This window comes from Meriones unguiculatus, chromosome 3 (genome assembly GCF_030254825.1).
Source record: "Meriones unguiculatus strain TT.TT164.6M chromosome 3, Bangor_MerUng_6.1, whole genome shotgun sequence".
Lineage (NCBI taxonomy): Eukaryota > Metazoa > Chordata > Mammalia > Rodentia > Muridae > Meriones > Meriones unguiculatus.
In genome coordinates, this window is record NC_083351.1 from 180274592 (window position 1) to 180287402 (window position 12811).

The 12811-nt window shown below is 42.7% G+C and overlaps 1 protein-coding gene across 3 annotated transcripts in view; it reads left to right on the forward strand.

The window, feature by feature from the left end:
* The window catches only part of Kiaa1958 (KIAA1958 ortholog), a 149474-nt gene that overhangs the window by 67137 nt on the left and 69526 nt on the right, over positions 1-12811 (forward strand). For all 3 annotated transcript variants that reach the window (XM_060381147.1, XM_060381146.1, XM_060381148.1), the window contains exon 2: positions 6443-7637. In XM_060381147.1, the coding sequence (XP_060237130.1) occupies positions 6467-7637 (1171 nt within the window). In that variant the 5' untranslated portion in view covers positions 6443-6466. The remainder of the gene's footprint in view (positions 1-6442; positions 7638-12811) is intronic.

The following is a 12811-nucleotide window of genomic DNA, read 5'->3' on the forward strand; positions in this document are numbered from 1 at the left end:
ATTGTGGGTTTCTGTAGTGGTTTCTGTTTGCTGCAAAAAGCAGCTTCTTTGCTGAGGGCTAAGAGCTGCACTTACCTGAGTAGTAATGGAGTGAGAGATTATACTGGTCTGGAAAGGTAGCAGTAGGAGGTTCTTCTCTAGGCTCTATGGCTTCACCAGCCACTGGCAGTTGACCAGGTTGGCAGGACCAGACATGAATCCATCCTAATGAGTGGGGGCCCTGTTAATTAGGCAGCTGTAGGGTCTAAGTGTCATTGAACATTTGGGGGATATCGTGGTGTGCTGGCCTTTGTGACTTATGGCCTTCACAGCTGGGTAGGACCGTTGATTCCTTTCTCCCTTGGCAGCATGGATAGCACCTTCTGATAAGGTGACAGCTCATCCTTAAGGAGGAGGCCTTTGGGTCAGATCCAGCTTAAATTTCTCCCCACCCTGTGTCAGAGAGCGTAGATCAGGCTCATTTAATGTGATCTGATGCAGGCAGTAGGAAAGTTGGCCAAGTGCAGTGGCTCTGTAACTGCCCTTTATCCTTTTCTGATGCTATGGAATGAAGTTGCTCCTCAGTGTAAACTGTAAACGTTAAGACCGTGAATAATTGGACTTGCTAAGAATTTTGAAGCCTTAGGAGGTTTTTTAAAAAAATTATTTTTGTGTATGTAAGTGTTAGGCCTGCATGCATGTATGTGTATATAACTGTACGGCATGCACGCCGAGTGTCTGTGGAGGCCAGAAGGGCGTGCTGGGTCCTCTAGAACTGCAGTTAAGAACTGGTAAGCCACCATGTAGGTGTGGGCATGCCTGCGGAATGGCATGAGCCGAGCCTCTCAGTGAGAGGGTGAGCAGCGCCAGAGCTGCTGCCCCGCCCCACCCCGTTCCTTTTCTTCCACTTAGTGTTCAGATCTGTTCTCTCTCTTTCCTTCCCTCTCCATCTTCCACTCTTCAAGGCTGGGTATTGTTACATCTCACTGGAGTTCGTGCTGCTAGTCTTATCTTTTCCTCCTATAATTGGAACAACTCTAAAGTTACTCTCTTGCTTACAATCACATAGTACTTTGCTGTTATCTCTACAACAAAGTACAAAACCTCTTCCCATAATCTGCTGTGCTTTGTGGTTAGAATCACATTGGACCTACAGGTGAATTAGGAGACAAGCTAACTATGCTCACTTTTAAGATATACGAATATGGTTTATCTACTTATTTATGGTGTGCTTAATTTTTCTTACTGCTTTGAACTTTTTTTCAGCTTTTCAAGACAGTTTCTCTTTGTTAAAATTTTATTTATATATTTATTACAACTTAATTCACTTTGTATCCCGCTGCAGCCCCCTCCCTGTCCTCCTCCCAGTCCCACGTACCCTCCCACTTCTCCCCCTATAACCTTTCCCTAGTCATCTGATAGGGGAGGACCTCCCCCCTTCCATCTGACCCTAGCTTATCAGGCCTCATCAAGGCTAGCTGTATCATCTTCCTCTGTGGCCTGGTAAGGCTGTTCCCCCATTAGGGGGAGGTGATCAAAGAGCCAGCCACTGAGTTCATGTCAGAGACAGCCCCTGAACCCCTTACTAGGGAACCCAGGTAGCCCTGGCTGTCATGGAACTTGCCATGAACTCGGAGAACCAACTGCCTGCCTCTGCTTCTCAAGTGCTGGGATTAGAATTCTTGAGTGTAGAAGTCTTCAACATCTGTTTGTTTGTTTGTTTGTTTTGAAACAGGGTTTTTCTGTGAAGGCTTGGCTGTCCTGGACTCACTCTGTAGACCATGCTGGCCTCAAATTCACAGAGATCTGTCTGTGTCTGCCTCCCTGAGTGCTGGGATTACAGGCATGCACAACCATACCTAGCTCTTCAATATCTTTTATTAAACTTATTCCTGATATTTTTACAAAGTTTAGTAATGTTTTCCAACAGTTGCTTTGTGAATTCTCTTGAGCTTTAAATCTAAACAGTGCTGCCCTTTATAAATCGGAAGAGTTTTATTTCTTTCCCTCTTACCTTAGGCCTTCTCCATTGCCCTACTACTTCCATTTCCTTGTCCCTTTCTACCTCTCTTCAGTGGCTAGGTCTTCCAGTGCAGTGGGGAGTAGAAGTGATAATAGCTGGACATTCATGCCACATTCACTCTTAAAGAAAATGATTCATTCTTCTATAGCTAGATGTAAATATTAGCCACATAAGTTCATAGATGTCTTTGGTTCATTCAGGAATTTGTTTATTATTAGTTTGTTAAGAGGATTATTGTTTTTTTTTTCTCCCCTGCATTTGTTGAAGTGATCTTTTGAATTTTCTCCTATAAACTGTTAATATCTTGATATATATTTATTCATTTATTTATTTTAATGTTCTTCCTTGCACTCCTGGGGTATGTTTTGCTTGGTAATAATGTTTTACCTGTATTTTCATTATTGGATTTTTTTAGCGAATGCTTTATAAAGGGTTTTTACATAAGCATTTAGAAGTAGTATTGATTTATAATTTTATTATAAGAACTTCTTCAGTAAGGATTAGGCTGTCCTTAAAAAGCTAGTAAGTACTCCCTTCTCTTTTTTTCTTGTTTTGGATTTTCAAGACAGGATTTCTCTGTGTAGTCCTGGCTGTCTAGAATTCGCTCGTGATCCACCTGTCTGTGCCTCCCACATTCTGGGGTTGAAGGAATGCACTGGCCCAGGGCAGCATATATACATGTGCCTCAATGCCCAGCTTCCTGGCTTGTTTGTTTGTTTTCAAATATTTGCATATTAAAAAAAAATTTTCCCCTAGGTTGACAGAATTTACCAGTAAAACTATCAAAGCTTTTATTGAAGAATATTTAACGAACGACTTTGTTAAAGAAGTCTTGTATGTGGGTGACTGAGATCTGGCAGTTTCAAAACAAGCAATAAAGAAGGCTTTGAAGAGTTAGAGCTTATAAATTTTGTCCAGCAATTTGAGGTGTCTGATGCCAGCTGGAAGCCAGCCAGGTTTTCACTGGTCGACTTCTAGCTAGCTTTCTCGGGCTTTGGGAAAGTGGCATAATGCTTCTAGATCTGAATAGTTCTTTTAAAACTGTTTTTCTTAAACTATTGGAAAAGTTGTTCCCATGGTGCATCCTTACTCTTTAATTCAAGGCTGATCCATTTAGCTAGTGGCCAAGTGCCTTCTGCACGAGCATAAGGCCCATAGAGCCTCAGCGCCTAGCTCCGGGATACATGCCCATAACCCCAGGGTTTGGGTGGAGGATAGGGTGTACATAGAGGATAAGAAGCAGGTGGCGTGGACAGTGTGTACCTGGGCGATATGCCTTAGCGATTCCACAATTCGCGTGGCTAAGGACCACTTTGTAGAACACACAGAAGAAGCAGCAGAGGCCTCGGGTGGAAGGAAGGGATCCAAGTAGAACAGGGCTGTGTGGAAGGCAGCGTGGTGTTGCAGGACAAGTGCATAGTGCGTAGCCACGCAAGTGCCAGGCAGCCACCTAACGTGTCCTTGGCACAGCCTCCTTGACTATGATCCGGGACCCTAGGTATTTGCTCTAGTTGACTTGGCCCCGTTTCAGCTGACGCTTGTCACCCAAGCCAAAGGGAGAGACTGATTTCAGCGTTCGAAGGACAGCCTGCCGCAGCTAATGGGGACTGTGCTCACACAGGTGGCTCCTGGGCATTTCTTTGATGCCCCATAGAGCAGGGGCTGAGGTTCCAGAAGGTTGTGCAGGCTGGAGTGTGGGAATGAGCCCTGGGTACTGCCTGAGGACCAGGGTGGCTCCAATAGAGGGCTCCTTGCAAGGATCTTTGGAGCCCTTCAGAGAGCAGCAGGAATCCTAGTGATCAGGGTCTCCAGAAAGAAAAAGAAGCTGCTTGCACCTGCTAGCCCTGCCCTCGCCCCATCTGCCTCTGATGGGATGTAACTGACCACCCAGGCAGATGTTCCTCAGACCCAGAGTCTGGTAAAAGTCCTCGGAACTTTTGGGGAGCCTGCTTTACCCAGACTGACCAAATCCTGTGAGTACCTGGCTGAGAACCTTACTCTCACTGTGAGGATGATAACTTCTGCAAATACCTGTTGACTCTTGTTTGACTTTTGGTTGCCTGCCTCTTTCCTAGTGGACTTCTAGCAATACTGGTTTCTAGTTCCAGGTGTGGTCTTGCTTCTCATAGGAGGAGCAATGCTGAGCCCATTGGCTATGGTGTTTATTCACTATGGTGAGTGCAGAATTAATAGATATTGGGGTAGTAGCCCAGACTGGGTTGGAGCTTTAAAATATATTTATTAAAAAGAAAAATAAATAAATAATGTAACCATAAGAGCTTATAGTTCTGATGCAGGCATAAACCTCAACAATTGTAAAATTCAACTTAAGTAAATCTGTAAAACCAACATAAATTCAAATCTGTATGGATATGATAGTGACCCAGACTTGAGGCAAAGTCTCTTTGCTGTTGTTATGTGGGTTGCTACCCACATAACAACTTCTCCTTCTCCTTGCTACACACTGGTAGATGTGCTGAAGAGATGGGGGCAAGAGGATCATGAGTTTGAAGCCTGTCAGCTTATACCTTTGAGGCTGGAGAGGTGGCTTAGGGATTGAGCCTGTACTACTCTTGTAGAGAAAACAAGTTTGGTTTCCAGAACAGAAGGTCAAACATTGTACTTTGTGCAAGTACTTTAGTTTCCTCCCATTTACAAAATTAAGGCACTAATCTAATTCAATGAATCAAATTAGAGTTATCTGAATAATTAGGTTGTTTATATGTCAAGCTCTACAACAGTGCCTGACAATAGTAATTGACCAATAAATATGAGGTATAATAATAAGTGGTGTTCCATTGTTGATATACAGCCTGTAGATGGAAGCTGGATGGTGGAAATGAATCCTGGATTCACTGCCCGGTGGTCATGGCTCACGCCTTTAAGCCCAGCACTTGGGAGGCAGAGTCAAGAAGATCTCTGAGAGTTTGAGGCCAGCCCAGTCTGTAGAGCTAGTTGCAGGACAGCCAGAGCTATACAAAGAGACACTGTCTTTAAAAAGGGGGAGTGGGGGTGGGGGAATAGTGTTGCCAGGCAGTGGTGCCTCATGCCTTTAATCCCAGGGAGACAGAGGCAAGTGAGTCTGAGTTTGAGGCCAGCCTGGTCTACAGAACAAGTTCCAGGATAGTTACGGCTACAGGGAGAAACCCTGCTTTAAAAAAAGAAAAGAAAACTCAAAAACACCCAAGCCTATAGATGTTGCTGGGCTTAATGTTAGGACATCTGCTTCTGTAGTTAGTGATTTTGGATTTAATAGTGCATGAAATGTCTCTTGCTTAGCTTAACGTAAGAGTGATGCTACAGCTTCAGAGGCTTGCATTCTAATGTAGGGTAATCATATCTCACACAAACAGACTCTTTCAGCCAGGACTCCTTTGGTTTTAATTTTCAGTGGTGTGTCACTTGGTAACTCTGTAATGTTGAGTATCTATTCCATCAGCGATATCAGGTATGGAAAAATACCATGTGAAGTCATGTTAAGTTCTGAGAATAACCAGGGCAGATAAGGCATGCATTAAGGTCTTTGTGTCTTCCTGTCTACCCTTTCTTCTTACCTGAAGAATCCACCTGTCCTTTCCACTTTTCATCACCATCCTTTCTGTCCTTGCTTAGGACCCAGCCAAGGACTTGGGGCCAGCGACTCTGATTCCTGCCCGGTAAGGAATGATTTATGCTTGTTTTAGACGAATATCCTTGGGACGCTCAGAAGGTAGACTACACCTCTAACCTGTTACCTCTAACTGGAATGAATGGTATCATCTCGGGAATTTGGAGTGCCCTGAAGTGTGGCTAGAGAACCCCAGGCTGCCTGTCCTTGCTGCTTTGCCCACCCCCTGCTTCCACAGCAAGTCTCCTTCTATTCTGTCCTTCCTTTCCTGGAAGAATCTCTTTCTCAGTGCTAAGTTTGTGCCTCAGTCTCCCCTTGGTTCGCAGCTGTATTGTTTTCTAGCCTCTGGCAGGTTGGCTTTTCCGATGTTCTCCCTTCAACCAGTCCACACTTTGTTTTCAGCTCTGCTACGGTAATGGAGTTTACTAGGCGACATTAGAAGAGCAGTCCTCTTGGTTAGTGCAAGTTGTGCACACGTGTCATGAAGGACTGAGCAGACCAATCTCCTGTTACTAGGGAAGGAAAATACACCATAAAGAAGTGTGTCTCCCCGCCTGCCACATGCTCCTCTCTCTTCATCGTTTGTTTTCTTCTTTGCAGGAATTGTCATAGCAGTCAAGGAAACTAACAGATTTTTCTTCAGATTCCGTCCTGTGTGGACAGTTAGCTGTTTCCACCTTTCCCATCCCTGTTCGTATGCAGTGCTGATGTCTGCGTGCAGCTTAGAAGTACTTTTCTCTTTATTCCAAGTGATTATAGTTGGGAAAAAATGAATTGTGATGTGGGAGTGTCTTGGGTAATAACAGCCTCTCGTTTTGATTATTTCCCTTTAGGAAAGACTCTGCCGATCCTGTAACATGGAGGATTGTCTTCATACCTCATCTGAAAATCTGTCCAAACTGGTCAGCTGGGCCCACAGCCATGGGACCATATGCAGCCTCATTCCAAACCTGAAACACTTGCTTTCCGAAGGTTCCCATGGGAACCTGACTGCAATGTGGGGCTGTAGTGCTGGCCATGCTTACCACTGGCCACTCACAGCTACTTGCAGAGCTGGATCCCAAGAGCGGGTTTGTTTCCAGGACAACCGAAGTTTTAATTCTGATAGTCCCAGCATAATTGGGGTGCCTTCTGAGACACAGACTAGCCCTGTGGAAAGGTACCCTGGGAGACCCGTGAAAGCAAAGCTGGACTGTAACCGGACCAGAGACTCTTGTGACTTCTCTTACTGCAGTGAGCCCTCTGAACTGGACGAGGCTGTTGAGGAGTATGAAGATGAAAACACACTGTTTGACATGGTTTGCGAGTCTTCTGTTACAGATGAGGACAGTGACTTTGAACCCCAAACCCAGAGGCCTCAAAGCATTGCTCGCAAAAGGCCAGGAATAGTCCCATCTTCCATTCATTCAAGTTCCCAGGGACAGATGGTTGATGAGTGCAGTAATGATGTCATCATCAAGAAAATCAAGCAAGAGATTCCAGAAGATTATTACATTGTGGCAAATGCAGAGTTGACTGGAGGAGTAGATGGGCCAGCCCTTTCCTTGACCCAGATGGCAAAGCCCAAGCCCCAGACTCACGGTGGTCCTTCCTGTGTAGGGCCTGGTAAACTGATTCCCCATGTAACATCTGCCATCAACACGGAACTAGACCCACACGTTATGTCAGCGTCCCCCTCTGTGATCTCCAGACCAGTCATCCCAAAGACTGCTAGGGTATCTCTGGCTTCTCCCAACAGAGGGCCTCCTGGTCCTCATGGCGCTGCCCACCAGGTGACCACACAGATGCCTGTGAGCACATCACACCCCAGTAAACAGATCAGTATTCCCCTGTCTGCCCTGCAGCTGCCTGGACAGGATGAGCAAGTTGCCACAGAGGAGCTCCTGCCCCCTTTGCCAGGCCAGGTCTCATCTTGTGAGGTAGCCCTTTCTCCCCTGGTTAACACGGAGCCTGAAGTGAGCTCCAGTCAACAGCAGCCCCCTGTTGCTCCAACCATAACCACGGAAGCCGCTGCACAGTGCATTCCAGGTATGGAACCTGAGGTGACCACAAGTCCCTCAGCTGCATACTTAAGAGAAGTCTGCGCCGTCGGCACTTACAGGACAACTGGTTTAGTTTGCCAGGGCGCGGTTGTTTTCATTGTCAGGGAGATAGAAGTGGTGAAATGCATTACATGCAAGGAATACTATGAAGGAATGCCGTCTGAAAAAGACCATCCATTCAGTAGGTGCACCTCAAGGCTGAGATGGCAGCCAGGAGACTGCTGTCGATAGCTAGCCTTCAGGTTCACAGCCAGCCGTAGCTGAACTGCTGCTGGTGGTGGTGGTTGTTGTTCTTCCTCTTCCGCTTCTTTTTTTTCTTCCTCTTCTTCTTCTTCTTCTTGCTTGTTTGTTTGTTTTTCGAGACAGGGTTTCTCTGTGTAGCCTTGGCTGTCCTGGACTCGCTTTGTAGACCAGGCTGGCCTACACAGAGCTCTGCCTGCCTCTGCCTCCCTGTGTCCTGGGATTACAGGCCTGCACCACCGCACCTGGCAGCTGAACTTTTTATAGTAAATTTATTTTTGAAAAATTTTTTCTTCTATTTGTATCAAAGTAGTTAAGCTAACAGGTATTGAATAAGGTATATGATAATAGATTGTTTTTGTTATTATTTATTTGATTTAATTTTCTATTGCCATTCATTTTAGTTAGTGTGATAATTTAAACTGATTTTAAAAGGCAACAGGTAACTTCATTTTTTAAATAAAATAATTTATTTACTTTTATGTACATTGGCATTTTGGCTGCATGTATGTCTGTGTGAGGGTGTCAGATCTTCTGGAACTGCAGCTACAGACAGTTGTGAGCTGCCATGTGGGTACTGGGAATTGAACCCAGGTCCTCTGGAAGAGCAGCCAGTGCTCTTAGCCACTAAGCCATCTCTCCAGCCCCCAACAGAAATATATTTCTGGAGTACGCCAGCTTAGCTCAATGCATTCACATTGGCAGGAGTGTGGATTCATGATTACTACCTCTACAATTCCAATTCCAATTCTCTTTAATTCATATATTCATTGTTTACTTGAGTTAGGATATTGGGATATAAAGGGCATTTGGTGCCCGTAGTTTTGGCTGCACAGTTCAAATCTAAAAGGACCCAAGGAGATATATGGACAAAGGGTGAACAGACACGGAGAATATAGAAAGCCAAAACTGTGGCACATTTAGTCCTTTGCAAAAGAGCCATATGTTTGGGGAAAACATCTTTAAAAGGAGGGAGGTACCTGTACCTTTGGCCTGAAACTTTCTAAAATTAAGTTGCTTTTACAAATACACATTTACAGTTTCAGTGTCAGCCCCAAGGGCTCTAAATTATCACTGAAGACTTTTCTCTTACAGTCCTGCTGCCAGTAATGACTCACACTGAAATGATTATGTCATCTAGTTGCTTTTAAAATTGTGGTAGTTGAAATATCATAGATTTTTATTTGGCTATTTTTCTTAGTAGTTTTATTGAAATATGATTCACATATCATAAGACACTTTTTTCTTTGTAAAATGTTATTTTATGAATGTGTGTATTTGTGTGTGTGTGTTTGTGTGTGTGTGTGTTTGTGTGTGTGTGTGTTTGTGTGTGTGTGTATGTTCATTCCACACACTTGCCTAGTGCCCAAGGAGGTCAGAAATGAACAAAATTGGGTTGTGAATCATCACTAGGGTACTGGAAACTTAACCCAAGCCCTCTGTAAGAGCGTCTCTTAGAGCGCTCCTCTGAAGTGCTTCTTGGCCCCCAAAGAAGGCCCTGTTCATCAGCAGCTACTGCTTTCTTCTCTCAGTTCTTGGCAGCAACTGATGTACTTTCTATGAACATTAGTTTCTGTATATTTTGTATAAACTGTATAATCTTTCGTGACTACTTTGTCTTAGTGTGGCATTTCCAGGATTAATCCATGTTGGAGCATTTTTATTGCCAAATAACATTTTACTATAGATATGTCATACTTTTTCTTCAGTTGTTGGACAGACATTTGGGCTGTTCGCACCTTCAGTCTGTTTGCTGCTATGAACATTTATATACAAGGTATTATGTGAGCATTTACTTGATTTTTGTGTGGACAGATTGCTGGGCCTATTTTAAGTTTTATGTTTTCTAAAAGCCATTTGATTTTAAGTCTTAGCGCTAATGCACAAAGGTTTCTGTTAATATGTATGTCACCAACAATATTTTCTGTTTTAAAAATTGCTCCTTTACTCCCAAGACACAGGAGACAGAGACAGACAAATCTTTGTGAGTTCAAGGCTAACCTGGTCTACATAGCAAGATCTAAGCTACCCATGTCTACATAAGACGACCCTGCCTCAAAGCATGCAAACAAAAAAATGCTATGCTATGTTGTTTGTATAAAATAGTCTTGTGATTTAACCTGCATTATTCTAATACCTAATGATACTCAGAATTCTTTTTCATGTTCTTATTGGTCACATATATGTGTAATGCATATATACACACATATATATTCATTTGAAAACATTCAGATTCTTTGCTCATTTTACAGTTAGACTCTCTTTTCTGCTTTGATTTATAGGAGTTCTCTGTGTTCTGGATGTAAGTCCCTTACATGATTTGCAAGTATTTTCTCCTATTCTCTAGGTTCATACTCTCATTCATTCATTTATTCATTTATGTATTTTTTCTCACTCACCTCTCTTTCTTGTCCCATCCCCTTCTCAGAGGACAGCCTTGAGATTCTGACCTTTTTTAATACCACCTCCAAGGGCTAGAATTATAGGCATGACCATGCCCAGTTATGCTCTCTTTATTTAAGAGACTTTATACTTTAATTATTGTGAACTCCTGCAGACAGAGGCTAATTGTCACACTGTGGGACATGTGACTGTCAGGCCGCAAACACCTTTGCTCTAGGAAATCTAATTCTTAATATATGGGGGATAAGCAGTACTTTTCACTGAAATCGTTGATTATCCCCTCCTCTTTTTTTTTTTTTTTTTTAAGTAGGAGACAGCCTGGCAGCGTTTTCTATATTTCCAACTTGTATTTGATGAAACAATTTAGAAATTGTTTTTATAGAGTCGCCGTTCACCGGCATACTAAGACTGCTGCTCTGACCCACACTAACCCTGTAAAGCAAGATGTAGGACCCACCTGTAAAGCACATTTGAATGTAACTGTATAATGATTTGGAAAAGAAATTCAACCTATTTGAAAAAGACGTGGGGTTTTGTCACTGTTATTGTGGGGTTTGTTTGTTTGTTTGTTTGTTTGTTTTTGAGATAAGGTTTCTCTTTGTAGCCCTGGTTGTCCTGGAACTCACTCTGGTCTAGGCTGCCTTGAACTCAAAGATCTACCTGATTCTGCCTGCCCAGTTCTGGGATTAATGGCATGGGCTGCCACCACCGCCTGGCAAAGAAATGGTTTTAATTCTTTGATTAGTACATGTAGTACATTAGGGTTCCTTCTTTATTGAACTTGCACTTCTTGTATCAGCTGTAAAAATTAGGAATGACCAAAGATATCATGTAATGCATCTAGCCATGGACTGATCTGACTTCAGGAGGATTAGTTTGGCCTAGAGGAGAATGCTCAAGATGAAGAACCAGTAATAGCAGGTTTCTGAGATAGTTCTCATGTTCTGTCTTGCCATTCTGTGGGAAGATAGCAAATTTCACCATGCTGTTGGCTTCAGAGAAACTATTGGACTAAAAACAGCAGTGAGAAAAATAATAACCCAATTAACACTTCCATTTTATAAGAGTTACATAAACTTAACACAATCCACCTTTACTTCCTAGAGCCCAACCTAGGTTCTATATTATAAATTTTAAAATTTAACTTGCTTATCTGTGTTTGTGCACTTATTTATAGTTGATGATCTCTCACACATGTAATTCCACATATATAAATGTATGTGATTACAGTATAAGTGGACTCTGTAGGGAGTGTAAAAAGCACAGTTAGGACTATAACAAAAGAGAATTGCTCTGGGGAAAATGGCCAAAATTAAGAATAGGCACTTGAACCCTGTGAAAGCTGGAGTCTTTACAGATTATTGCAGTAATGCTACATGGCTTTATGAATTCTATTTTAGTAATAATCTGATAAGTGACTCAGTGAGTCAGCCTAAAACAAAGAGAAGTTGTTCCAGTTTCAGCTGTATCATGTAGTTCGTTTGAATACCTTAATGGTAAACGGAGAGGCACGGTGAATGTGCAGGTACTGCATCAAGAAAAAAATCAGAGCACTTCCCGTTTATGCCATTTAACCCAGAGCGGAGCCAGATTTGAGTTCTCTACTTTACTCTCCAGGTCCCAGTCTGTCTGTCCTAGGCGTCAAACTGTACCTGACTGAAGGCAGTCGTGTGAATTTGTCACTGTCCCTCCTTAACAGGGGCCTTGCTCAGCAAGCATCACATGGGGAAGGAATGAGGGATACTTTACAAAAGCCTTTAACAGATTTTTACATGTGATCACGTCCGGACCGCAGCTGATCCAGATTACAAATATCATTATTTATCAAGCAATATCTGAATGTTATGTTCACCATTTGTGAACATTTTATAAGATTACTTCTCTGTTCAGCAAATGATTATTAAAACACATAGACCAGGGAGGAGATGAGGGAGGGAGGGTGGGGTTGGGAGGGAATAAGGGAGTGGGATACAGCTGAGATACAGAATTAATGAAATGTAATTAATAATAATATTAATTAAAAAAATAAAATAAAAAACAAACAAACAAAAAAGACAACTCAAAAAAAAAAAAGAACAACACATAGACCTCACTCTAGGAGCCAGGCATAGTGGTGCATTCCTTTAATTACACACTGTAGAGGCAGGTAGATCTTTGAAAGTTTGAGACCAGCTTGATCTACAGAATGAGTTCTAGGGGAGCCAGGAATATGTCTGAAAAAAGACATGTCTTAAAAACAACAATCCTGTCTTAAAAAAAAATACAGTTTTGCATTAACTTAGGTTGTAAAGGTTGATTGCATGAAAAATTCAGCACAAGTAAGGTTGGTTGTGACATTGTTCTCTTAAAGGCAGGTTAAACAGCAGGCTGAGGACACAGTAGGATAGCAGTCTTAAGTGACCTTGCACTGTATAATTAATTTTGTCCGTGCAGTCCAGCAAAAGTTCAGCCTTTACAGTGTTAGAGATATTACCATAATGCATTGTCACAGTACTAATAGTAAGTTTTGTTCTCTAA